This window comes from Dendrobium catenatum, unplaced genomic scaffold, assembly GCF_001605985.2.
Source record: "Dendrobium catenatum unplaced genomic scaffold, ASM160598v2 fragScaff_scaffold_3, whole genome shotgun sequence".
Taxonomy (NCBI): Eukaryota; Viridiplantae; Streptophyta; class Magnoliopsida; order Asparagales; family Orchidaceae; genus Dendrobium; species Dendrobium catenatum.
This window is the reverse complement of record NW_021318465.1, coordinates 510,089-535,455: the sequence shown is the minus strand read 5'-3', so window position 1 is coordinate 535,455 and position 25,367 is coordinate 510,089. Positions and strand designations below refer to the sequence as shown.

General features: G+C 34.5%; 1 protein-coding gene across 5 annotated transcripts; it reads left to right on the top strand.

Moving 5' to 3' along the window:
* Positions 1-2,875: 2,875 nt before the first annotated feature.
* On the top strand, positions 2,876-25,099 carry LOC110093447. 5 transcript variants are annotated; one of them, XM_028694537.1, is made up of 7 exons: positions 2,877-3,234; positions 3,342-3,439; positions 5,190-5,255; positions 12,881-12,963; positions 14,695-14,741; positions 24,444-24,549; positions 24,686-25,099. In XM_028694537.1, the coding sequence occupies exons 1-7, from the start codon at positions 2,915-2,917 to the stop codon at positions 24,695-24,697; spliced, it is 732 nt and encodes a 243-aa protein (XP_028550370.1). In that variant the 5' UTR covers positions 2,877-2,914; the 3' UTR covers positions 24,698-25,099. The 5 variants fall into 5 exon arrangements, with proteins under 5 accessions (XP_028550459.1, XP_028550370.1, XP_028550402.1 ...); XM_020818340.2 differs by having other exon boundaries at positions 2,879-3,234; positions 24,444-24,522; positions 24,608-25,099; XM_028694626.1 differs by lacking the exon at positions 14,695-14,741 and having other exon boundaries at positions 2,876-3,234.
* Positions 25,100-25,367: the final 268 nt, after the last annotated feature.

Genomic DNA, 25,367 nt, shown 5'->3' with positions numbered 1-25,367 from the left:
AGATGAGGAATTTCTTGGGCTACTAAAACTTTTTAATACTATTTTGAGAACAAAAAAGATGTCAAAATGGGTGGAGAATGAGTATGTTATTCCTATTTTTAAGAATAAAGGTGATGCCACAAGATTGTGCCTGAATTATAGAGGAATTAAGCTAAAGTGTCCATACTTTAAAAACTATGGGAGCCGAGTTATGGAGCAATAGGGTTGCGGCGTGATACTAATGTTCTCAAAATCTATTTGGATTTCATGCCGGGTAGGTCGACTATATAAGTCATTATATTTGTTAAGAGGTTTGATGGAGAAATATAGAGGAAAATAAGGAGGCACTACATATGATATTTTATTGATTTAGAAAAAGCATATAAAACGATAAAGTTCCAAAAAAAGTGCTATGCGCAGAGTTCTGAAAAGAAGGAATTAATAATGCTTATATTCAAATCATTAAAGATATTATGCATAGAGCTATTACTTGTGTTCAAACACAGGTGGTTTGACCAAGTATTTCCCTATTTCGATGGGTAACAATCAAGGATCCAGCCTTCAGCTCATATCTTTTTGCTTTTAAGTCATGATGTTCTTCACTAGACATTTTGCAGAGGATGTTACATTTGGTGTATGCTTTTTGCTGATGATATTCTTCTTGGTTGATAGACTAGAGAGGGAGTTGAAAGCTAAATCTTGAATTATGGCGAGGTCAACATTAGGGACTAAAGCGTTTCAAACTTGAGTAGAATCTAAACAGAATATTATGGAGGTGTAATTTTAGTAGTAATAGACCAGTGAGGGGATTGTGACTATTGGGCGAGAAGATTATTAATAAGAGTACACGGTTTTAGATATCTTGGATTTATTGTTCAGCGTGATGTGAAATAATGAGGATTTATCAGTAGAATTACAAGTTGATGGTTGAATGGAGGAATGCATCGGCGTTTGTTGTGTATGAAAAGTATCCCTCAAACTTTTAAGGAAAATTTTATATATGATGGTGAAACCTGCAAGCTATGTTGAATTTGGCCATTAAAAGAGAAGGCATAATATGCTATTAGTTAGTGTTGCGGCATATGATGGGGATGCTTAGGTGGATGAGGTGGATTTACGTGTAAGAAGATAGGATACGAAACGGAGCTTATATGAAAAGGTTGAGTAGCTCCAGTGGCATAGATTAAGATTAGAGAGAGGCCTTAGATGGTTGGTCGATCAAAACAATGGGCCTTCAATGATCCGATTAGGAGAAGTAAGATGTATTAGATTGCTTATATTAAGAAAGTAGAAGCTAATAAAAACTTGATTTAGACAATTATGTAATATGACCTTTCTTTTATTAGACATTTAAAAGGAATTTGATCCTTACATGGACCACAATGAGAAAAGGATTTCATGCTAGCTCGACCGCACGTAGTGGTAATAGGCTTGATGTTGTTGTTTATTGTAATAAAGTTTAAGTATAATATTATTTATTAAAACAAAAGAGAAATTAACATTTTTTTTAAATGCTCTCATTTGAAATATTCATCTAGTGTTAATTAAATCATATGATTTGTTGCTTATTATTTTATTAGCGACTGCAAACGAACCGAGGCCGGCGAGTTTAAAACAAACAGAGAAAATTAACATTTTTTTTAATGCTCTTCATTTGAAATACATCTAGGTTAATTAATTCAAAATTGTTGGCTATTATTATTTAGGTACTGCAACGAACGAGCCGAGCCGAGCTTTGGCCTGTTCATGCTTCGCTGTGTTTGTCAGAATTGAGCACAAGCTTGGCTCGAAGCTCGTCGAGCTTCTTGGGACAATTGTTCGAGTTCAAGCTCTTTAAATCTTACATGTCGAGCTCGGTTTGTTTCGCATCTCGAATTCGAGCGGCTCGCAATCGAGCCAGCTAGCTGACCGTTAATCAACAAAAATATTTAATTATTTCAGCCGCTAGCTAGACAATCCAACAGAGAACGAGTTCAACAACCCTCCTACCGCACATAACTCAATGAATGAGCTCTGAAGTTCTATTTGTTTTATGTAGAAAAAGTTTGAGCCCAGGGTGTGGGACTAAAGCCTCCCTACCCTTTTTTTCCTGTAGCCACGGAGGGAGAGAGAGAGAGAGAGAGGCAGCATGGTGGTGCATTAAATTAAAATAGTGCAAATAGAGTAGAGATAAGTTAGGCGTATGTATATATATATATATATTAAATAACAGTATAATAGTTAAATAATAATAAAATATATTATTAGTTAAACACTAATATAAACAAGCTTAGTTATAAATGTTAAATATCTTTTTTATTTAATTATGTTAAATAATTTTTTTTAATTAAATAATACATAATTGAGCTTTTAATCGAGTTTCTTAACGAGCATGTTCACGAGCTTTAAACGTTCTTGTTCGTGAACATAAACGAGCCGAACGTCAGGGTGTTCAAGCTTGTTTATTTAGCTATCGAGTGTTGTCAAAGTTGTTCAAACTTGTTCATTTATTTTATCAAACGAACATGAATGAGCCCTTATCGAGCTGAGCCACGAGTAGCTCGTCGAACGCTCGGTTCATTTGCAGCCCTATTTATTTGTATTCTTATTAATAAAAAAAATGAATTTATACTTAGTTGAAGTTCAAAATTTATTTTTTATGTAGTTTGAAGAATTTCAATTATTAATAATAAAAAATTTTAATTATATCAAATGTTGTTATCATATTTAATTATTTATAGCTCTAATAAGATAAATATTTTATAACTCTAAAAAAATTATTAATTAAGTTACAAATAAAGAGATTCACAATATAAATAAAGGAAACAGTCAATATTCACGCACAATCAAGATTATTTTCTACAAATTTATCCGATATAAATTTGAGAGCTTTTTTCGATTCATGATCTTGTGAAGATATTTATAGCATTTAATGGCTGGAAATTAATATTATTTCATGATTATTTCTTTGAGCAATAACAATGTCTTATGCCTGCCCGAGATTAGAATGTATGTGAGAAGCTTCGATACCATGACAATGGCTGCAGATGGTCTATCTTTAGCTCTGGCTTTTTCTTTCTCCTCAGCTTCTTCCACCGCACTTTCGTTAGGGCGTTCCTTTCTTCCTTGCCTCCCAGCTCCGGTTTCCTCACGCAGACGTCGCTCTTTGCGCTGCTCTGCCAGCTCATCAGACCACCAGGAATCCCCTCCCCTGCTAAAGTCAGCCATCAGTGGGTTAACCGAGCTTCTCAGGACCCTTTCCCCTAAGAAAAAAAGGTCATATCTGTGTGTTTACTGGTTGTCTCTTATACTCTAGCTTATTGATTTTTACTGTATATAATGTTTTTTTTTTTTTTTTCTTTCTTCAAATTGTCGGGGAATAGGGATGATACTGGGCTCCATGAAGCTCCTTTGGCTAGCAGCGTGGACGATGTACTTCTAATTCTTAATGCAGATTATAGTCGTTCTTATTTTCTCACAGGCAATGCCCAAGAACTATGGCTGATGTTTGATTTAATTATCTTTTTTTTTTTTTCATTAACTTGCTGTTCCTGTATGAGTTTTATTAGTTGATTGATGATGGTTAACTCCCATTTCTAGATTTGTACGACTTAAATCTTGATGATTTTTATAGTTTAATTACTTGTATGGTGTAATGGTATAGTGATGCTTCAGAAAATTAGGCTTTGCATTTTTATAAAAGGGGCAAGTTAGGTTTAACTTGGAAGTCAGTAGAGTTTTTTAGGGCATCACTTTCTTTGATGTGACACAACATCTTATTGTGATGATTGGTGAGAATTATGTTAGGGTGGCTGGGATGTCAACCACCACTTATGTAAGACAATTTAATCTAATTGGTCATAGGACAAGGAGTTGGTAGACTCAATGATTAGAAGGCAAGCAATTATTTTAGATTTGCAAGAAATGAAATGAAAAGGAAAGTACTCTTAAACATATACGGGGATGCTATAAGCAATTTTATTTGGAAGGTTTAGTACTGAGATAAAGTATGTATAATAGGAATATGATCTGAAAGATGAAATTGTTGGGGTGAAGAAGAATAAGTGATTTGTTAAGGAGTTATAAGAGCACTTAATCACCTGTAAAAATTTATTTTTTTAGTAGAAACTACTCATTTCTTTACTTCAAAGTTTTTTTTTTTAATACTGTCCAAATGAAGGTTTGACCATAAAATGTAGAATAGAATTACTGTTATATATCTTAGAAGTATAAAAAGATAATTGCTTGATCTACATTAAGACAGAGAAACTTAAATGGTGAGTTGTTAAACTCGCAAGTCAATTTTTTGAGAGAGATCGGTCAAAACTTTAAAATTGAACATATTTTGTTGTAAATGGTTAGTTTAATTAGGATTATTTTCATGAAAGTTTTTGGTGAGTGTGCAAATTGGTTTGAATGAGGAGATGCATAAGGTTATTAATGATAAGAAATCTGGTTTTTGAAGAATTTCAAGAAAATAGATAAAATACACTATAATTACATGGGCTAGAAATTGGGCAACGACCAAAGCTAAATATTTAACTTAAAACCATTAAATAAGTAAATAAAATTGCTGTCAAGGGATTCAGAAGGAGAATGGGTAAACCTAAGGTTACATGGATAGAATTTATGCAAAATGATTTGTAAAGAATATATTTAAAACTTAAAACATTACTTGCCAAGAATGACTGAAAAATGAGGATTCATAAAGCCAACCCAAAATAGTTGGGATAACGGTAATGATGATGATGATATATGCTAGGTGATTCGTGCAAAAAGGAAATATAGCTAAAGTGGTTATGATATAGTTGTGATAATAGGATTATAGGAATGAGATTTAGTGATTTTTATTAAGTTAGATTAGATATAATAGAGTTGAAGATTATAGGATGTTGGTAGCGATGATGAACAATTGAACATCAGAGAGGGATGAAAATGTTATTTGGAGGAATTTTAGATTAGATTTTAAAGGAAATTATATATTTTGATTAGCCAAAGTGAGGTAATCATAAAATTTAATATAGATTAATAAAAAAGTTGTGAATTTGGGTGGACAGTGTGCATACAAGCAAAGCTTCTGTTCATATGAGATGCTTTAAATAATGTTTAAAGGGCATATTTAATGATAAAATCATTTTTTAAGGAATTTAGTCAATGTCACCCATTTCCATTGAAAAGAATTTATCTTAGACATTTTTAATTGTAAAATTTGTGCTTTTTGTACTTCACAGGAAATTTCACGTCAAACATTTATGCTAAAGATTGCCTATTTGAGGACCCCACTATTAAATTCATTGGTAAGAGCATATTTTATTTATTATATCGTTTTCTTACATCGCACATTTTAGTCTTCCAATTTAGCAGCAGCAGCAGTTGAAAATTTTCCAATCATGATATTTTTGGATATCAATTTTCTCAAAGGTTTAATCTATGTTTTGCGTATTCTTGTATATTGAATTTCTTCCCTATAATAGAATAAAATTATAATTCACTCAAATATGCATAAGTGTTAGTGATTTGCCTTCCAAAGTGGAGGCTAATGTATCAAATCTGAATAAGCAAAAGAAGATGGTATTAGAAGAGGGCGGTGGCATGATGGGTTTTTTGCTTGGGCATATGAACTTATGTAATGGATTGCGATGTCATGGAAATCATGTTGGTAGCTTTAATCTTTCAGAAGACTAATTCCCTCGAATGAAATTTCATATGCTTAACCCATGAATTAAAAGAGTAGGCTAAACTCTTCTATTGTTCATGCACTCAACAAGCTACATTAATTTTAGATTCCCTGAGCTTGTCGAGGTTAATCATTTTTAGTTAATTTATCTCCATTAGTATTGTTGAATTGGTTGGATTGCACCTATAGCTTGGAATTTGATGTTGGATTGAAAGAATTCTATTGGGATGAGTGTCTTTGTTCTAAAGACCAAAGAAAGTGTTGTTTAATCGATGTCATTCTATACATCCACAACGTAGCCAAAACTTGTCAATCCAAAGACCTTGTCTAATTTCTAGCCTTTTCATATTAAGTGAATTATCTTATTGATAACTTGAATTTATTTGTTTTTCAATGGGTGGCTTCTGATTGAAGAAAACTTTAACGTAGTCATATTCTCTTTATAAAACTTGAATAACTTAGACATAGCAAATTATATATTATTGTCAATTGTGATGGCGTAGGGACAACCATAATGAGTGAAAATATTGTCCTTTAGGAACTTTATATTGATAATAGTAGATTAGTTAGCTAATTATATGGCTTTATCTACTTAGTAAAATAATCTAATATGACTAACAAGAATACCTTCTTCCATGACCTTCATAATAAGCCTAAGGATGTCCATATGTGCACGATAAATGACCATGGGCTTGTTATCAAATTTGTATGTTTGCTTGATTGATGGATTTCTATACTAGAATTTGAAACTATGACGCATCTTTGTGAATACGTTGGTGTTATACCTTAATTTGTGCATATAATACCCTTGTTGAAGTGCTTTCTTTGTCAAATATTACCAATCACATGTCTACCACACTTATCTATTTCTATGAATATTTTCCAACACCTCATGGAATTAGACAAGTGAGATATTTTTTACTCACTCTCATCTAGGATTTCTTATAACACTTATAGGAAAACGCGCTGTTACCGGCGTATTATCCGTCGGTTTCCTTACCGGCGAATAATACGCTGGTAAAGTTTCGTCGAGTTTAAGTAAGCCGGCGCAATATTCGCCGGTAATTACCGACAGAATATATGTCGTAAACCTTTAAAATACCGGCAAAAAGCCGGCGGAATATGTGCTGGTGTTTCAACGGCAAAAATTGCGCCAGAAATTTCGTCATAAAGTTACCAGCACATATTCCGCCGGTAAATCCGTTGGTTTTACCGATGTAAATATTTCCGTCGGATCGTTCGACGGTAATGACAGATTTTCATGTAGTGTAAATGACTTCATTAAAAATGAATATATCTTGGATCTTCCTTTTGCATCCTCATTGCTTTGACGTAGTTGCGTGGCCGCTTCTAAGTCATCAAATAATTGAAGATCTTGATGCACCAATGTTTGACTTGGTCTATTTGTATCGACTTAGGTTCATCAATAGATGGGGTCTCCATCTCTTTGATGGAAGAGTTGTGTGGGTCATTGTACTTCTCAAACTTTGTGATCAACGCCTTGGCTTTACTTTAGTTATTACAATAATGTTCTTGTTGACTTGGTTTATCTCTAGTTAAGATTATTTCAAGACAAAATTTCTTCACTCCAATGCTAAGCACAAATCGAAGCCTGAAGAGCATTGCTTTATATTTGCTTGATTTTTTGTGGCCTAGAACTTTAGGTGAAGAGCTTAATATAAAACTGCTCCTTTTAAGATGATGAGAACTACACCCACTCTACTACTATTGACTATTGACGCTACATCAATGAGCATACAATCTTTTGATACGAGCTCTACCTCTAGAGATAGGACAAATTTGGCAACAAGTTAGCTAGCATTTATTTGTGTCTTAATTTTTGTATGTGGTTAATACAATGGTTTATTCTCAGATCAATTGACCGCTTTTGAGTTTGTTTGCATGTTTTGGCTAAATTAAGACTTGGTTCAATAGCTTATGAGCCATTACTTTTATTTGATGGACTTAAATTAAGGTGCAAGTCACCATGTGAAATGACAAGCTAATCCTAGCTTTTCTATGATATGATATTCAATTTAGCTTCTGTCAAAATTTTGCTCATGTAGTAAACACATTGATGCTTTCGTGACTCCCCTCAAACCAAGACTATGTTGACAACTATCTGCTGACTTCGAGATATAACAATAATGGCCATCTTGGCTTTGAGCAACGTAAGATTAGAGGTGATGTCATATATTGTTTGAGTTCTTGAAAAGATATCTCACACTATTTTGTCCATTTGGAAACCTAGACCTTCTTCAGGGCCTTAAAGAATGGTGCACACTTTTCTGTTGATCAAGAGATGAAGGGGCTAAGACTTGTCACGCCCTATCAACCTGTAAATCTCACTATTCAATTGAAATGAAGTTGTCTCCATCACTGTCTTAAGCGTAATTCTACTTGATGAAATAATATAATCCAACAATTTCCTAGACTTGGCTCCAAATGAACATGTTAAGATTGAGTTCTTATCATACAGAAAGTTTCCTCCTAATCTTTTCGATGTTTTATATGTTTGATTCTTCATTGCAAGATCATCAATGTAGAACTTAAGGTTCTTTCCACTATAAAAGTAGAAGATATTGCCCATAAGTCATTGGTATGTTGCTTCATCATTTCTCAATTTGAAAGCTCAATAGCAAAGAGTATCTGCAGGCGTCAAAAAGTTGGTCTTCTCTTCATTGGTTGGGGGCATTCATACTTGGTTGTAGCCTTAAAAAGCGTTGATGATATTAATCTTTAGGGTACTGAATTGTTTAGTTGATTTGTGTGTTAATGCTTGATAGAGGCTAATTGTCTTTGGGATGGTACAATACAAATTGTTTAATTATTTTTTTAGACTAACCCACAGAAGTTCAGTTTTTCATAGGCAAGTACAAGGAGTGAACAAGGCTTCAATCGGTCTGAATCAAATAAATTTTCAAGGCTTTTTAGAACCATCTTTATTTTTTACCAAATTCGTATGGTTATTTTATTTTTTAAAGTTAGAAAAACGGATAATCTCATCTATAGTTAGGTGATATAGTTAATGACTTTCTCATCTATCTTTGAGATTAGTTTCTATATTAATAGAGCTGGTTGTATGAACTCTTTGATTATTAATGAATATTTTTTTGGTGAGGCTAATTAAGCATTCCCCACTTATTGTTACCCTATTTGACCATCACAACATTGAAAATCCACTCGTGATATTGCACTTCCCAAATGTAATTTGCCTAAGCTAATCGGTCTTGCCATTACTTTATTTGTTCATGCCTTCAGCTACATTTGTTTTCTTTGTTTTACTCTCTTAATACTTATATATGATTTAATTTTATTTCATAAACATGTAATTACTTAGATTCTTCTCTCTTTTATCTCTTTATAAACTTGCATCTAATGCTATGCGGCTATGCCAAACCACTTTACACTTCTTGTTCCTAAATCTATATTTGACGATGAAATTGTGCCGACTACTAATACTAGATTCTAGAGATATATCATGCATTGGTATGAAAAATTGATAGGAAATGCTTGTAGTTTTTAAGCGAAACTTATCAATCCTAGAAAATCAACGAGAAATCTCCACAAAATTCCAAGTAAAAAAAAAAAAAAAAAACAGCAGATATTTTTGTATTATTTGATGAAAGGAACAGAAGAATACCAAGATACAAGAAATCCTAGATTAGAGAGGATGGTCAATCTCTCCAAAACTCTCTAGACACCACTAGAGCCCAAGAACACCAAAAGCATTCAGAAATCAGTCACCAAAAAGATGCCCTAACCCTAATACAAACTTCTATTTAAAGCCAATAACAAAAATAATGCAAAATGATTAAACAACCCCCCATACAAACTCCATTAGGTAATGGACCCCATCCCAAGGGGGGTGGGAATTGTACCTTGCGGCTCAGTAGGCTTACAGCTGCTATAATATATGAGCCGGTTGGGTTAGTTGGACCAGTCCATGCGTATCAAAAACCTATTTTTGATGATTCTTGGATTACTTTGTAAAACACATAACAAGTTGGGCCGGTTGGACCCGTCCATACATATCAGAAACCTATTTTTGATGATTCTTGGATTACTTTGTAAAATGCATAACATTTATGTCTTGATATGTTTGAAGAATATCATTTGTTAAATCATGTAAATAAATTATGTGCAAATGTAATTTAGTTTCATTAATTGTAAGTTATTTTATGTTATAACTTTAACTTTAGTTTCAATGTTTAAACATGCTTGTGATGATTTGAACTATCAGAATGAGTTGTGTTCTTTATTATTCTGATGTTTGCAGTTTTGTTTTCTATGGACTCACTGTTGAATAGGTGGTGGAATATATGCCTCATCCACATGAACTACCTAGCTATTTTAAACTATGATTAGTCTTGAAAATTGTCGAACTTGGGATATAAATCAAATGATCATAAATGTCATACAAGCCATATGATGAAAAATTTTAAATTCCTTTTTAAATTTTTATGCGCGCTCAGTTTGATTTTCATTCTGTCGATTACGGTACAAGTGCAATTACCAATTTCAGTGAACTCATATCTGGTGGCGTCATGCAACATGGATTTTCAATGTGATCCGCTTCATTGTTCTATTTTGTTCTACATCATTCATTTTTGGTCTTTGTTGGTGTCTTAATTTTAGTCAAATCGTCTACAACCGAATTGCCAATTGTGAGAAATTATCAGGTGCGAATGTGATGTAGAACGGAAAACGGCTTTGCTAGGGAGAGGATTTCTTCTCCGAAATCTGAGAACAATGTCAGTTTTGTTCCCCCAAAACCTGAGAGAATTCAGATTTCCTCTTCTTTGTCTTGCTTAGACCTCTTGAGATGAATGAAGAGAAAATATTTCTCTTGGGATGGTGAATGGTTGAGAGCCAACAAACAAGAGAAAAATCTGAAGTAAGCTTCAGATTTTTCGTTGGCAGAGAGAGCTAGTTGAGAGGGGAAAAGTTGACAAAGAGGGAGAGGGGCGGGTAGGTTGACGGGATTGAGGGGCTAAGGTATAGTTAATTCTTAATTCCCTTAATGGGTTTAGGAAAATAAATTAGGAATTAAAGCTTCAGGGAATTTGGCCACTTTTTTATTTATTTATTTTTATTAATTTCCAAAGAGCTGTTACGGGAAGGAAGAAATAGTAGAGGAGTTATACTTCAATGAGGAATTCAAATTCCTTGAATCCGGGATCGGCTGAGCATGAGAGGAAATTCTGGAATTAATTCCAATGGGAAAACTGTGAGTTGGGAAGGAAAACTGAACTTAATTGCTCCCAATCAAAGCAGGTTGATTGGAAGGGAGTTACGGGCATGAAGAGGGAGCATTAATGTAAGAGAGGGAATTTATTTCCCAAATTCCAATCAGATTTTAGGAAAGAATTGCAAGCATAAGGTGATTGGAAACTCGGCCAGATGGGGGAATTGGGAGTTTTGAAATATTTCCTAAGGTGTTGGAGTTAGGAAATATTTTGAGAGGGAATTACTGGGAGAGGGTATGATGGCCGGCGGCATGCATGGGTGGGGAATTGATTGGTGGGAGCAATTAAAGGCTTCCTAATTTAGAATATAGATTTAGGAAATAGTCAATTTAAATCCTCTTGAATTTAAATTCAAAAGTGGATCTACATCAAATACTTTCCTAAAATAGATTAACTAAATTAGGAAATAATTTGAATTCAAATTTGGATGAATTTGAATTTCAAATTAATCCCAATTAATTCCAATCCAAATTAAGAATTAAATTAAAGGGGACAAAGGGAAATGGGGCCGACGGCCAATTGGGGACGGATGGAGGTGGCCGAGGCTATGGGGAATTTTTAGTTAAAGCTTGGTGTATGGAGGAAGTTGAGGGAAATTTGGTGGAGTTGGATGTGACGACGAATGATGGAAGGTGATGAGGTAAGACGAAAATATAAAGACGGAATAAAGAAAACAAAAACCAAAGATAGAAGATAAAACTAAAGAGAGAAAACAAAAACCGCGAGCCTCGGACTCTTCCGACGACTGACGGGTGATGCTTTGCCCTTCTCCAAGGGACTTCAATTCACGAGCCCAGACCCATCCTGCGGCTGGTGAAGACTCTGATTCCTCTCCATAGGAATCTCACTAAGCTCTCTCACAAAGAACAAAAGTGTGGACGCAAAATTTTTTAAATCAATTCTTCATCCCTTTTACAATAGCTTAAGGCCATATATATAGGCCACAACATGAGAAAAATAAAAAATTACAAAATTGCCCCTTGAGCCACAACACTCAAATAAACTAACCTAGGGGTAAAACAGGAAATACATCAAATAAGAATTAAAATGCAAAAATAACTCATAATTGAAAATTTAAATAATGGCCGTCGATTTACGACGCCGCCTGTGATAGATGCGCCAAATCTTCGTACCGATGTCCTCATCAGAATGTCTGATGTAGCGTTTACGTGCGAAGTAATGGAGCACACCAGCTATGTACTAACATTTTTTTTGAGTGTAGAGCAAGTACACATTTGTGTACCACAAAAAATAAATGGAGTGCACAGTTTTGTCCTCCTATGTTCCGCACTTAGAGCCATGTCCATTGCCCACAATTTTGACTTGGCGTGTATAGGTCTTTCTCTGGTCACTGAATGCTATGTATGATTCGCGGCGTGGAGTTGCTCTTTGTTACACGAATAATTTGTTTCATGCAATTTTGTTGTGGATTCCTATTGACTTGTAGATTTTCTTTTTGGGGTTCAATTTATCAATGTTCCTTGGTTTAATTATTCTTTAAATTGTTATTTCTTTTGAATTTCTCATATTTTTATATAACATCAAATGAGGATAAATTCTTGCTTTTATTTGTGGTATTTGAAACTATAAATAACAGTATGTTTTGTATGATTTTTATCTGTTACATCATTTAGCTGCATTAGAAATCCTAGATCCTGAAAAGTCCCACATCAATAATTCTAGAGTGTCCCTTATCAGTTTTGCGCAATGCTGAAAATCAGTAAAAATCTCTATTAGTGTTTTCCTTTGATGATTTTGAATTTAGGTAAATAGAATTTGTAACATTGATTAATCAAAGAAGACAGTAACTCATTTTCGGATAACTTTAATCAAATATATATAGCTTACAAGTGATACTTGATAATTATCATGTGCTCTAATGGGACTAATACACTTTTCTTTTAGTTGCTGACCTTGAAGCATTATTGATGAATATGCCCTGCCTTCAGAAATTAAAAGGATTTAATGATTAACACGCTCTTTTTCTCGTTTCCAGGTAAGGATCAGTATTCACAGAATCTCGAATTGCTTGTGCCTTTTTATGATTGCCCTTCGCTTGTTTTGCAGAAAATTGAGAAGGTAATCGTTCCTTCATGACAAAATATTAAATTGAATGAGTGAAAGTCATTCTAATGTGCATTAAATTTTAAGGTCAGCGTTTGATTCGCTTTCACAATCACATGCTATTTCAAGAGTTATTTGGACTTTTTAAGTTTCAGAATTTTTTTCTAGCATCTAACTCGAATTATATGATTTTACTGTTATACTACACAAATCATTGATATCATTGGTATGTCACCCTTACTAATGAGCCACTCAATGAACTCACTTTATCATAATTTAACCTTAGACGAGTTAACTAGCTCTAGTCAGATCTAAATATAGGCTTAAGTAGGTAGGTACTCGACACCCAATTGACTTGACCTAATCAATAATTGTTTTGGAATGATTTTATGGTCCAGAAGCTTAGTTTAACCAAGCCTAGCTCTCATTATGGTTATACTTTTGTTTTAGGTTTTGTTATTCAGGATTCTACGGGACCAGACCTGACTCCAATTATGACTGATTGGGTGATATGTCAGTAAAATACATGTTTAGAGTGGTATGCTGGTAAAAATTTCTTTATATCGTTAGAGAATTTCACTTCCATTCATAGGTTTCCATCATGTAATTGTGTATAGGAATACTTTGGTTGGAGCTGTGAATAGTCGTCCACTTCTCTGTCAATGCATAGCTGAAGGATTTGTAATTTGTTTATCAGGCCAAAGAGCCCAGTTAGAATGTTGGTATATCATATTCAAGAAAGGCTAATTTTGAATTCGAGAATATTAGGGTGAAGGAGAATACAAAAATGGTATTTAGCTGATCCAACCATAGTCTAAGCATACAAGCTATTTGGCATTTTATCTTAGAAAACTAAAATTCATCCTTTGAGGATTCTATTTTGTTAATACTTGTTTGATATCCTCATAGCCCCTGAATTAGTGGAACCATCCTTGTAAATTAGCCTGACAAGTGACAACATCCATCACCAAGCGTTTAGCAATTATCCCTGATGATATAAATGACACTTTATGCAATTTAGTGAACCACACAAATTTCTGTTCAGGTAATACATGTTTATTATTATTATTATTTTTATTATATTTTTGTGTTTTTGTCAGTTTCATTGGCATTGCTGATCCTTCACTTTAATATCTGTTAAAGGCTTGATTTGACCTGCTGCTAATTGGTAACTCCTTTTAACTTAGATTTACTCATCTTAGATTAGTTGGTGTAGTTATCTAAGGAGAAACAAGCATTTTGCCTCCTTTAGTTTAGGATGAAAGTCACTCCAAATTCAGGCTAGAGAAATTTCAGATCTGATTTGCAGACTCTAGTTAGTCTACGGTTGGCCTTAGAACTCTCACATGGCTTGTTTGGCTTTGCATCAGCATACTATGCTGACATCAGCTGCCAAATGGTTTGATAAGTATGAGAAAACTCAACTTAAAATGAGATTTCTTTTATTGGGATTGCATGGGAGATTAGAGGCTTTTTGTATCGATGGTACTAATTCTATATCAAAAAACATGCAATATCGAAAACTGTGGATTTTAGGTCATATATGATTTATAATCTGGGGCCTTCTGCCAGGATGTTATGACATTGGTGATGATGATTGATGATTCTCTTTCAAACTATTAATTGATTCTTAGTGTTAAGATAGAGTAAGCATAATTATAAGTTCTTCATTTTATTCTTTATATTTTACATGATATGTTTTGTTCTTGTGCTACCATCATAATCTTTTGTTCTATGGTTGTGTAGGGCTGTAACAATGGAACGAACTGCATTATTGCAAAATGGAAATTAAGGTCAAATTAAATCCTTACTGCTTCATTATATGTTGTTGCTGAATTGGAGTATTGGGGAGGAAATTGTCTGGTATTTTCCATATTGTTTGTTTTGAATAGCGGACTTCTGAATGAAAGAGCAAGAAGTCTACATTTTAACGTCACCATGTGATATGAAGTAGCGATTTTGTTGAGTGCACTATTATATATATAATTCCATATTCTGTCATGATTTCAATATTTCATAGCATAAATAAATTGTTTACCATCACTAATCTGCACCTCCAGGGAAACATCATAGATATTATGATGTTTAGTAGATCAAATTGGTATTCTACCATCATTTGCCAACTTATCAATCAGCATTAACAAGCCATAACTTGTAGAAAAAACTGAAGGGGTTCTGAAGTGGTCATCATTTTAATTGACATTGTCCCAACTATTTGGTGTTGGCCGTATGAATTATTTTGCCCTTTATTCGTTTTTGAACGTTGCAGGTGGTATGAACTGTGAATCGTGAGTTAAACAAGTTTTTTTTGTTATTTCTGATCATATTACATTTACTCTAACCCCTTTCATTCTGATACCCCTCGTATAAATTCTGGTCTCCACATCCATTTTAAGAATCTTAAGCCTTGTTTCTAATTCTATCATATTTCATCAAGGGCCTATTTGGTATCATATTTTATTTAAAGAAAACATATTTGGTTTTTATTTTTTAGCTAATTTTATTTTTATTAGATCAAGCTATTTTTTAAAATAATTAAAACACTTTTTAGAAATTTTATAGGTGTTTTTATTATTTTCAAAATGAAAATCACCTTGGCTAGCCGCCCATGTTGGCTGTTGCCACCCAGTTGCCATTGCCCGCCACTACTACTGCCACGATTGCGACATAAATTGTCTCACTTACATGATATTCTGTTATGTATTGGTCTGGTTTAGGGTAGGTTGATCCGCATATACACCAAAATAGTGTAAATGCCTATAAATAAGCATTGCATGTTTCTTGTAAAGACACCCCTTGTAAGCCCATTGAATAAAGGAAATTGGATCTCCTTTCCTCTCCTTCCCTCTCCTCCCTCTCCCTCTCTCTCTCTCTCATCCAAGATCAAGAAGAGCATGTTCTTCTTTCTCATTATTTTCTAACAAGTGGTATCAGAGCAGATCGCAACTTGAGCGCGGGTAAAAACCACGCGGGTTGCTAGCTTGCAACAGCGAGCTCGCGAGGGAGTTTGCGTGGGCAATCGCCCAGGTGTTGCAGAAGAGTCACGGATGTGAGATTAGAACGGGTGTTGGTTATGTCTAGATTTGCAGAGGGAGGCGAAGACAAGAAGGAAGTTGCGGGTCATAAGCCAGGCGAAGCAGGGCTCGTACGTGAGCTAGGATTTGGCTCGAGAAACAAGAAGTGTGCCTAGGTCACGGGGCTGGAGCTCTTGTGCTAGACGGACAGTAGGATGGGCCACGTGGGAGTCAGGAAGACTGGCATGTAGGTTTGGTTAGGTTTGTTTGCACGTGGAGAGGCAGGTGGATCCACATTGGGCAAGGCAGTGAGGACCGCGTGCGCACAGGCCGGCTGGGCGCGGTCGACGGAAAGTTGGAGCCACGCGATTGTTTCAGAATGCACAATGGAGGCAGTTCGCAAGAGAGACTAGGCTCAGTTCAGTAGAATTGCTCATGGAGTTAGTGCAGGGAGCCAGTTAGTTCGCTGTAGGTGAACAAGTGGTTCTTTGATGATAAAACGAACTAAGGTGGAGATTGTTATGTATTGGTCTGGTTTTAGTTTATGTTTTTTTTTTTTTTTTGGTTGGAAGGTATAGAGCAAGAGTTCTGTTTAAGGGAGATTACACGTGAAGTAATGCATGAGGTTGTGAAGAACTCGACTGAGAAGGAGGCTACTACGAGAGCTAGGTAGCTCTCGGAGTCTCGGTTCATGCAGGTTACAAAAACTTTTTGGATCTCAGTGCAGCAGATGATGGCTCTTGGTTCTAGAAAAACAATTGTTTTTGTTGAAGAAGAAAACAACAAGGTAAAGATGAGTTGGAGTTCGACTATGAGGAGGTGATCGGGTTCCTGTGGTTCTTCCGTAATATACTTGGGAGCAGTTGCTGGGATTATGTGTTGTTCTTGATCAAAATAGGATCTTGTGGCTGGTTTATGCGACTGTAAGCTGACTAGTAGAGTGGAGGAAAATACAGCTGCTATTGCTATTGTGTAAAGACTGCGGGAAATCTTGTGAATTGATAGAAGGATTGGGTTCAACTAGAGAGTGCGGGGTTTTCACAGGGTCAAGTAGGTCGGTCTGGGATTCGACGTTGAACTGAAGCGGCAAGTTTTGAAGAGGCCTAGTGTGAAGGATGTTAATGTCGTGTGTTGAAAGGCAAGAATTAAAGATCGATTTAGATCTTTTGAGGTGGAGCTTCCGATCAAGATTGCGGGCAGATTGGCGAGCAGTGTCGATTAGATTTGGTGTGTCGGAGCAGCGGAGGTAATAAAGCAACAAGGTCAAAAACCCCAGGATCGGAAAGGTGACTTGTGCGAAGTCACAGGTTGGAACGATCACGAGTGTCCAAGGAAGACTGTCGAGTCAAATACTGTTGTAGCGTGGGTGTGCTGTGCAGGAGCAAATGCCAGACTAGAAGCACGCAGAAGTAGACGATGCATAAGGCATAGGTGTGCGGATCACGGGTGGAATAGCTGGAGCGCAAGCTGGTGTCGTAGATCAGAATGCACAATGGAGGCAGTTCGCAAGAGAGACTAGGCTCAGTTCAGTAGAATTTCTCATGGAGTTAGTGTAGGGAGCCAGTTAGTTCGCTGTAGGTGAACAAGTGGTTCTTTGATGATAAAACGAATTAAGGTGGAGATTGTTATGTATTGGTCCGGTTTTAGGATAGGTTGATCCGCATATACACCAAATTAGTGTAAATGCCTATAAATAGGCATTATATGTCTCTTGTAAAGAAACCTCTTGTAAGTCCATTGAATAAAGGAAATTGGATTTTTTGTAATCCCCGTGCCTCTCCTCCCTCTTCCTCTCTCTCTCATCCAAGATCAAGAAGAACAAGTTCTTCTTCCTCATTCTAGTTCTAACGTATTCAATAAAAACAAAAGCACCATATATTTATGATATCAAATATATTTTTTTCATATATAGAAACATATACAAAATGAAAAATAAAAATAGAAATTTATCTTAAACTTAGTTGTTGTTGTTGTCCTAGGATTAGATAGGGGCACTTAAAGAATGTTAATAAAAATATTTTTAAGATTAATATTCAAAATCTCAAATTTTGTATTGTTTATGAGGAAGATTATTGATATGTGAGAAAAACTAGTCATGAAATTAAAAATGTTGCAAATTATGTTTTTGGAGAATCAAAGGAGAAAGTTCTTAATTATAAAAATAGCTGGTGATGGAATCAAAATGTGCAAGGAAAATATAAACAATAAGAAACTTTATTATAAAAATTGGTTTAGATGAAAACTTGAAAAATTGGAAATATATAGAGAGGCTTGCTGGGATTCTAAGAAAGTAATATATGTTGTAAACAATTTAACTTTTAATTATTTATATAATAGATTATATACTAAAGAGTGTGAAAGATGTATATATAAGTTAGATGAGCAAAGAGATAGGAAAAATAAAGATCCACTTCAAGTGAAGTGTATTAAGGATGAAGATAAAAATACTTTTCTTATAAGAGGTTTTAGCATAGGTGGATGAAATATTTCGATAAGCTTTTCTATGAAGATTGTAAAAATATGATACCCTAAATGAAAATGGTTTTTTTATTGTCGTGTTGGTAAAACTGAAGTTGGAGAGGTTTTAAAAAAATGAAGTATTGAAAAACATTAAGACCTTATAATATTATAATAGAGGTGTGGAAATGTTTAGTAGATCAAAAATCTCTTGGCTTGCTAAACTTTTCAATATTATTTTGAAGACTAAAAATATATTTAGATAAATTAATAAGGAGTGTGTTGGTCCCTTTTTTTTTTTAATATAACGAATTATAGAGGAAAAAAGTTAATATGTCATGCACTAAAATTATGGGAGAGAGCACTCGAGCATATGTTACGATGTGATAGTAATGTTTCTTAAAATCAATTTGGATTCATGTTGCATAGGTCTACTATGGAAGTTATATATTTGTTGAGAGGTTTGGCGGAGAAGTAGAGAGAGTAAGGAGGATCTACCTATGACATTTATTGATTTAGAGGAAACATGTGATAAAGTTCCAAGCGAAGTGCTCTTGAGAGTTCTAGAAAAAGGAGGGAGTTAATAATGCTTATATTCAAGTCATTAAGGATATGTATGTAGGTGTTGTTACTATTGTTCAAACATAAGGTGGTTTGATTGAGTATTTTCCTATTTCAATTGGATTACATCAAGGATTATCTTTAAGCCCATATCTTTTTTCTTTAGTCATAGATGTTCAAGAGGATGAATCATGTTGCATGCTTTTTACTAATGATATTCTTCTTGTTGATAAAACTAGAGAGGGAGTAGAAGGTAAACTTGAATTATGGAGGTCAACCTTCAAGTCTAAAGGTTTTATTTGAGTTGATCTAAAGTTGAATAAATGGAGGGTAATTTTGCTAAAATAGATTTAGTAGTGGAATTGTGTCTTTGGATGACCAAGTTTTTTAAAAAGAGTGCACGTTCTTTAGCCTATTGTTCGAAGCGATGGTGAAATAGATGGGGATATTATTAATAGAATTCAAGTTGGATGGTAGAAATGGAGGAATGCATCAGGCCTATTGTGTGATAGAAAAGTATCTCTCAAACTTGAGAGAAAATGTTATAAGGTGGTGGGGAGATTTGTAATGCTTTATGATGCAGAATGTTAGCTTTTAAAATAAAAGAATAAAAATTAAGATAGGTGTTGTAGAGATGAAGATGCTCAATTGGATGCGTGGATTTACACTTAGAGGTAGAATGCGAAAAGTGTATATGTGGGTCAGGTTGGAGTAGCTTCGGTGGCATATAAGATCAAAGAGAGTTGCCTTAGATGGTTTCGTCTCATAAAACGTCGGCCTTTTGATGATAAGGTTTGGGGAGTAGATATATTGGATTTGGTTTATGTTAAGAAAGATAGAGGTAGATCTAAAAAGACTAGGTTATAAAAATATTAGAAATAATTTTTTTATTAGATTTGAATGAAAATTCTACTCTTAACAACACAAAGGAGAAAAAAGATTCATATAGTTGACCCTATGTAGTGGGGAGTAGATATGTTGGATTTGGTTTATTTTAAGAAAGATAAAGGTAGACCTAAAAAAGTCTAGGTTAGAAAATATTAGAAATATTTTTTTTATTATTAGATTTAAATGAAAATTCGACTCTTAACATCACACAAAGGAGAAAAAAAGATTCATATAGCTGACCCTATGTAGTGGTATAAATGCTTCATATCGTTGTTGTTATTGTAACAATCAAGATTAAAAAAAGGTGATATCGGGCATAGAGGCGTTTTGGCTTAGCGAGGTGAGGCGTAAGCCTCAAAACGAAAAACATTAAAGTACTAAAAAAATTATAAATAACTCATAAAATGACAGAATATTAATTAAATTATGAACATAATGATTTGTTTGAAGATAAATATTATTGGAATACAAGATTCAAAATAAATACTTACAAAAATTACACTTTTCTTCCCCCAATTTTAGCCTGTCTAAATGATGACTCCATAAGATTCAATCATATAAATTTTAAAAAAGATATTGAGACGAAGGCAATTCAATCATATAAATTTTAAAAAAGTGAAAGTTGCAGCAAAAATGATTCAAATGAAAAAGCATTATTCATGGTGAAATTCATGGAAAAATGTGTCATTGAAATTTAAGAGCACTGACAGCTAAAAATTGCGTATTTCTAAAGAAGAAAGCTATAGTAAATAAAATTTATACCTTGGTGCTTAAGAAATTATGAAAAAAAATTATCTGTGGTGACCAATTGATTACTTTCGGCTTGACCTAAACTAGAAAAAGCAATAGAAATTGTAAAGCTTTAACAAATATAAATTAAGCTGATCTAACTTTAACATAAATGCCTCGTGTAAGAAATATATGTCTTACGGGCTCGAAAGGGAAGATTGATTGTTATCTTATAATGAAGAACTCATCCTGGCACAAAGCAAGGCCAAAGCAGTCGAGGCCGAAGCAGTGCACACGTAGCTGAGAGAGTATTTCCTTCGCTGCGAGCTGCAGATGGGGTGCGAAGATTGTAACAAATGTTTTGAACCGACGAAGCCCTAACTCTAATAAGCACTTTCGACTCTTCTGAACTAAAAATAAAAAATAAAAAATTGATTGAGGCAGCGAGCGCCTCATACTTCCTCGAGGTGTTACGCCTCAATGAAGAAAATCGTAAACCTTGGTCAAAACACCGAGGCTTAAGCTTCGAGGCGTCTAAGCTGCACCCCAAGGCGTATGCTTCAAACGCCTTCTTAAACCATGGTAACAATTATGTATTGGGAACATTTGTGTTAAACAGTTAATAGAATGCTGAAATAAAATATATTTATGCTGAAAAATGGAACCTCGTGAGGCAAATTTAAATGAGTACAATGGTTAAAAAAACCATGATTTTAATAGGAAATCAACGCAAGTCATAATAAGTAATTGCACTTTATCTGATTTACTTAAGGCTTTTGAATGATCTTAAATTCTGCTGAAGGGTCTTAATAAATTTTGAGGATATTAAATCACCAAAGGGCTCGTTCAAGGACCAAGCCATAACTCAAATACATTCAATATATTTAGTTGATCAAGTAGAAGGCCATAGTTTGATCTTTTTACCAATTGATCTAAGGGTTCTAGAGAGTCATCACCTTAATATGCAAGTTAAAATGTAGGCTACATCAAAATCGTAAAGAAATTTAATAAAACGTATTGCTTTTCCTATAGGGTCAAGTTGTATGACGAACCATACAAATTGTTGTCCTTAAAAGGTTAGATTGGAAGACTCACCAATCAGGTTGCTTTGCCCATAGGGAGGGATTGTATGAATTACCATCAGGCTACATTACATATAAGATAATGATATAAGACTACTTATTGGGTTTTTCTCATGCTTGGGATTGCAAGGCCCTATTTCAATCAATTTGGAACAACACAAAGTAAATAAGCATATCACATCATGTTTAATTCTCGAGTCTTCTAATGGATGTAAGCCATACCCAAATTAAATTTCGATTACCTCTCATATTAACAAGCCCATCAATAAATTTCAAGCTCATCAATCAAACATCATGGTTCTCGGACATGGTTCTTCATGTCAAATCAAAATCATGGACAGCTAATGGATGTGCCATTCTTCTGATCTCTAATTGATCACGTTTTTATTCAGTGAAACTAGCAGGACCAACCTTCTATTAGTGAATGAGTTGGCATCACCCTCCAAATCATGTTTTCAACACATACTTTCACCTTGATTTGCTTAAGATATTTGAAATGAGGCAACCCATGGTTGCTAATTGCCTCTCGAAAGTTATAGCTCAAATTTCTCTAACGTTGGTAGCCTGAGTCCCCTAGTATATTCGAGATTTTAAAACTATAAGATCTTTGATAAAATTTACATCCATTTCCAACGTTCCCTACTTATTTAAATTCACACATAAGTATCAAACCTGAGCCTAAAAGACAAACTTAAGCGACCTCCTTAATCAAGTAATCTGATAGGAAGTGGATGCAGAACTTGTAAAATTCATTGATTGAATTTACAATTTCTACAAAACAAAAATCGGTAACAAGTAAACAAAAAAGAATAACACTCAAGAACACTTTTTATAAGATTATTATGAAAGAAAAGACAAGATATAGTTGGATCTTCAATTGAAGAGGAAGATCCGGCTCTCTCAAATCTCGTCCCCACTAGAGCCCAAAGCACCCGAAAAACACTATAATTTCAGCAAACAAGACCTACCCCTATTCCTAGGAAAATCTCCTACTTAAAGCAAACAATAAACAACAAATACCCAAATAGCTCTCCCCCAATTCCCTCCCAAATCTGCCCTATTTCTTTAATTATTGCCTCTCCAAATCAGCCCCTAAATATGTTATATTTCGTTAGGAAATATCTCCTAATTAATTTTCTTTGATTAAGAACCTAATTAAATAGCTCCCTCTTGATGAGGAAACTTCTTAATTCCCTCCCAATCAAATCAGATGATCCATCATAATCTCCTGTGCGTGAAAGGTGTAATAAACTATGAAAGTTTATGCTAATAAGAAGTATCAACCTTTGATCTAAATAAATATTGATTTAACTTGAGGGGGAATTTACTTAAATCAAGCGTAATCTACATCAAGTAAAATTACTCTCAATTTCTCTTATACATTGAGGTGGCCCAAGGGTAAGGTGTTGGCTTTCCCTGAGTAATCATAAAGTAAAGAAAATTCAGGTCTCAAGTTGATAAGAAGAAAAGTTATGTTATAACTATGGAATCACACTTATACTCAAAGGAATCACATATCATAATTTGCATTCATAATATTGCAAATTGAAATCTAAAATTTATAGAATGAAAGTTATATGCCTATGATTATATATTTATAAACATCTTATCCTTAATATCATAGTCTATTTATTCCTGGAAGTGGATATGATCTTAGTATCAATGTATCATACAACAAAAACAAAATCCCGAGGGAAACCGTATACCATAAGCTGCAGGAAACCCATCAGCTAAAATTGCGTGGATAAGCATTACAGGAACCAGACAAATCACCTGCAACAATTGGCTCACCAAACAAGCGGAAATCCAACAGCAAGGACGAAAGTCACCCTGCAACAGATAAGCAATAGAGGAATGCTACAGTCCTTCAACAGAAATTTGCCACACATACAGAGAAAACAGATATTGTATATAGGGTAGGGTCGAGAATAGGAACCCCTGCAATGTCGATGATGGAGATTCCACATCATGAAATAGAAAGCTGTTTTAATGAGGGGTTATTAATTTCGTATTCTTGCAGCACTGCTTCTTTGGAAAAGAGGCCTGTAACTTCTCCAGCAGTTTAACAAACAAATCAAAAAGATGCTCTTCTCTTCTACGTTTAACTGTTCTCCGTGAAGGAGATGTCAAGAGGTTGAATTCCCGCAAGTTTCAATGTATAGGACTGCTGTCATGGATTCCAAACATAAGGATTCATTTGGGACGGCTTTTGAAATGCTTGTTAAATCAGCTTTTTAAAACAAAAATTAAAATTTTTGTACTAAAAAGTTGTTTTATAAGGTAGTAAGAAAGCCATCCCAAACAAAAAAGTTGTTTAATAAAGTAGTAAGAAAGTCATCCCAAACGAAGCCTAAGGGCATCTCCAACTGAAAATCCCATTTTTCACTCCAAAATGCAGTGAAACACCGTGATTCATCTCCAATCGAACTCCATTTTGAGCGCTTCTGCGAAGGTAACCGTCTTTCTCCTCTTTTGCGCGTTTCTTCAGCAAATCCGGTTGAGACAGAAAATCGCGTAGGTGAACAGTGCAACGCCAATATTGGCGTCACACTCTTCACCCGCAAGCAAATTAAGGGAAGATTTAGCGTTCGGCTGGAGAGACCGAACGACGCCATACACATATTTGGCGTTCTGTTGGAGATGACCTAAGAGGGCCATACCATTTGTTGAATACAATTATGAATTATGTCTTCTTTATCGAAAATTAGTTATTGATTTATGTAGCTTTCCCCATCTAATGATGGATTCCATAATTCCTTTGCAGGGCATACTTGAAATTTCCATGGAGGCCTTTCATTTCAATTCTAGGGACAACAACCTATGATTTGAATGAAGAGTTCAAAGTGAGACCATTTATATTCTTCAAAAATGTATGTTGGATGGCTACCTACAATTTTATTTGAATGAAATAAGCTCATCTTTTTGCAGATTGTTAAGCATTCTGAAAGTTGGAATATATCTCCATTGGAAGCAATTGGCCAAATTTTTACTACTGGTTCTGGACAGGTTGACGAGTAATGAACTATTTAAAATATAACATTCTTGGAAGCAATTGGTCAAATATTTACTCCTGCTTGTGGAGAGCTTTCTGAGCAATGGGCGCGTAGTTATCAAACCAGAATTTTGTGAGCGAGTTGAAGGAAGAATGGAAAGGCCATTGTGCAGTCATGAGCTTGCTTATTAGATATTTGGATATCACAGGCCCGAAGTTATAATTAAAGCTGAAATGCTTCAGAAAGCTAATTTAGCAATTATTTGTGTTCGGTTGAATTATTACGTGCGGAGTCCGGACAGAAGAACCGTCCGAATTTGCTGCGTATTTACTGTGTCTTTATTGAGTTGCATATTTGTAAATACTCAGTTGTGACTTGTGAATATTATTGAATATTTTATGAGTATTCATTGAGTATTTTGTAAGTATTTGTTGAGTATTTTTTGATTTACTACGTATTTAGTATTTATTGAATATTTTCTGAATATTTACGAATACTCAATAAATATGTAGCAATTCGGACCGTGCTTCTTGACATTTTTTCCCACAATTTTGATTGTTGCCGTTATCATGTTTTGCTGCTGCCTACAATTATTTTTGTATTTTTAACTATAATGAGAAATAATTTTTAATCAGGTTTGTTAAAATACAGTTGTCGTAAAAAAGATGCTTCCTTTTATTTTTTGGGAAATAAAA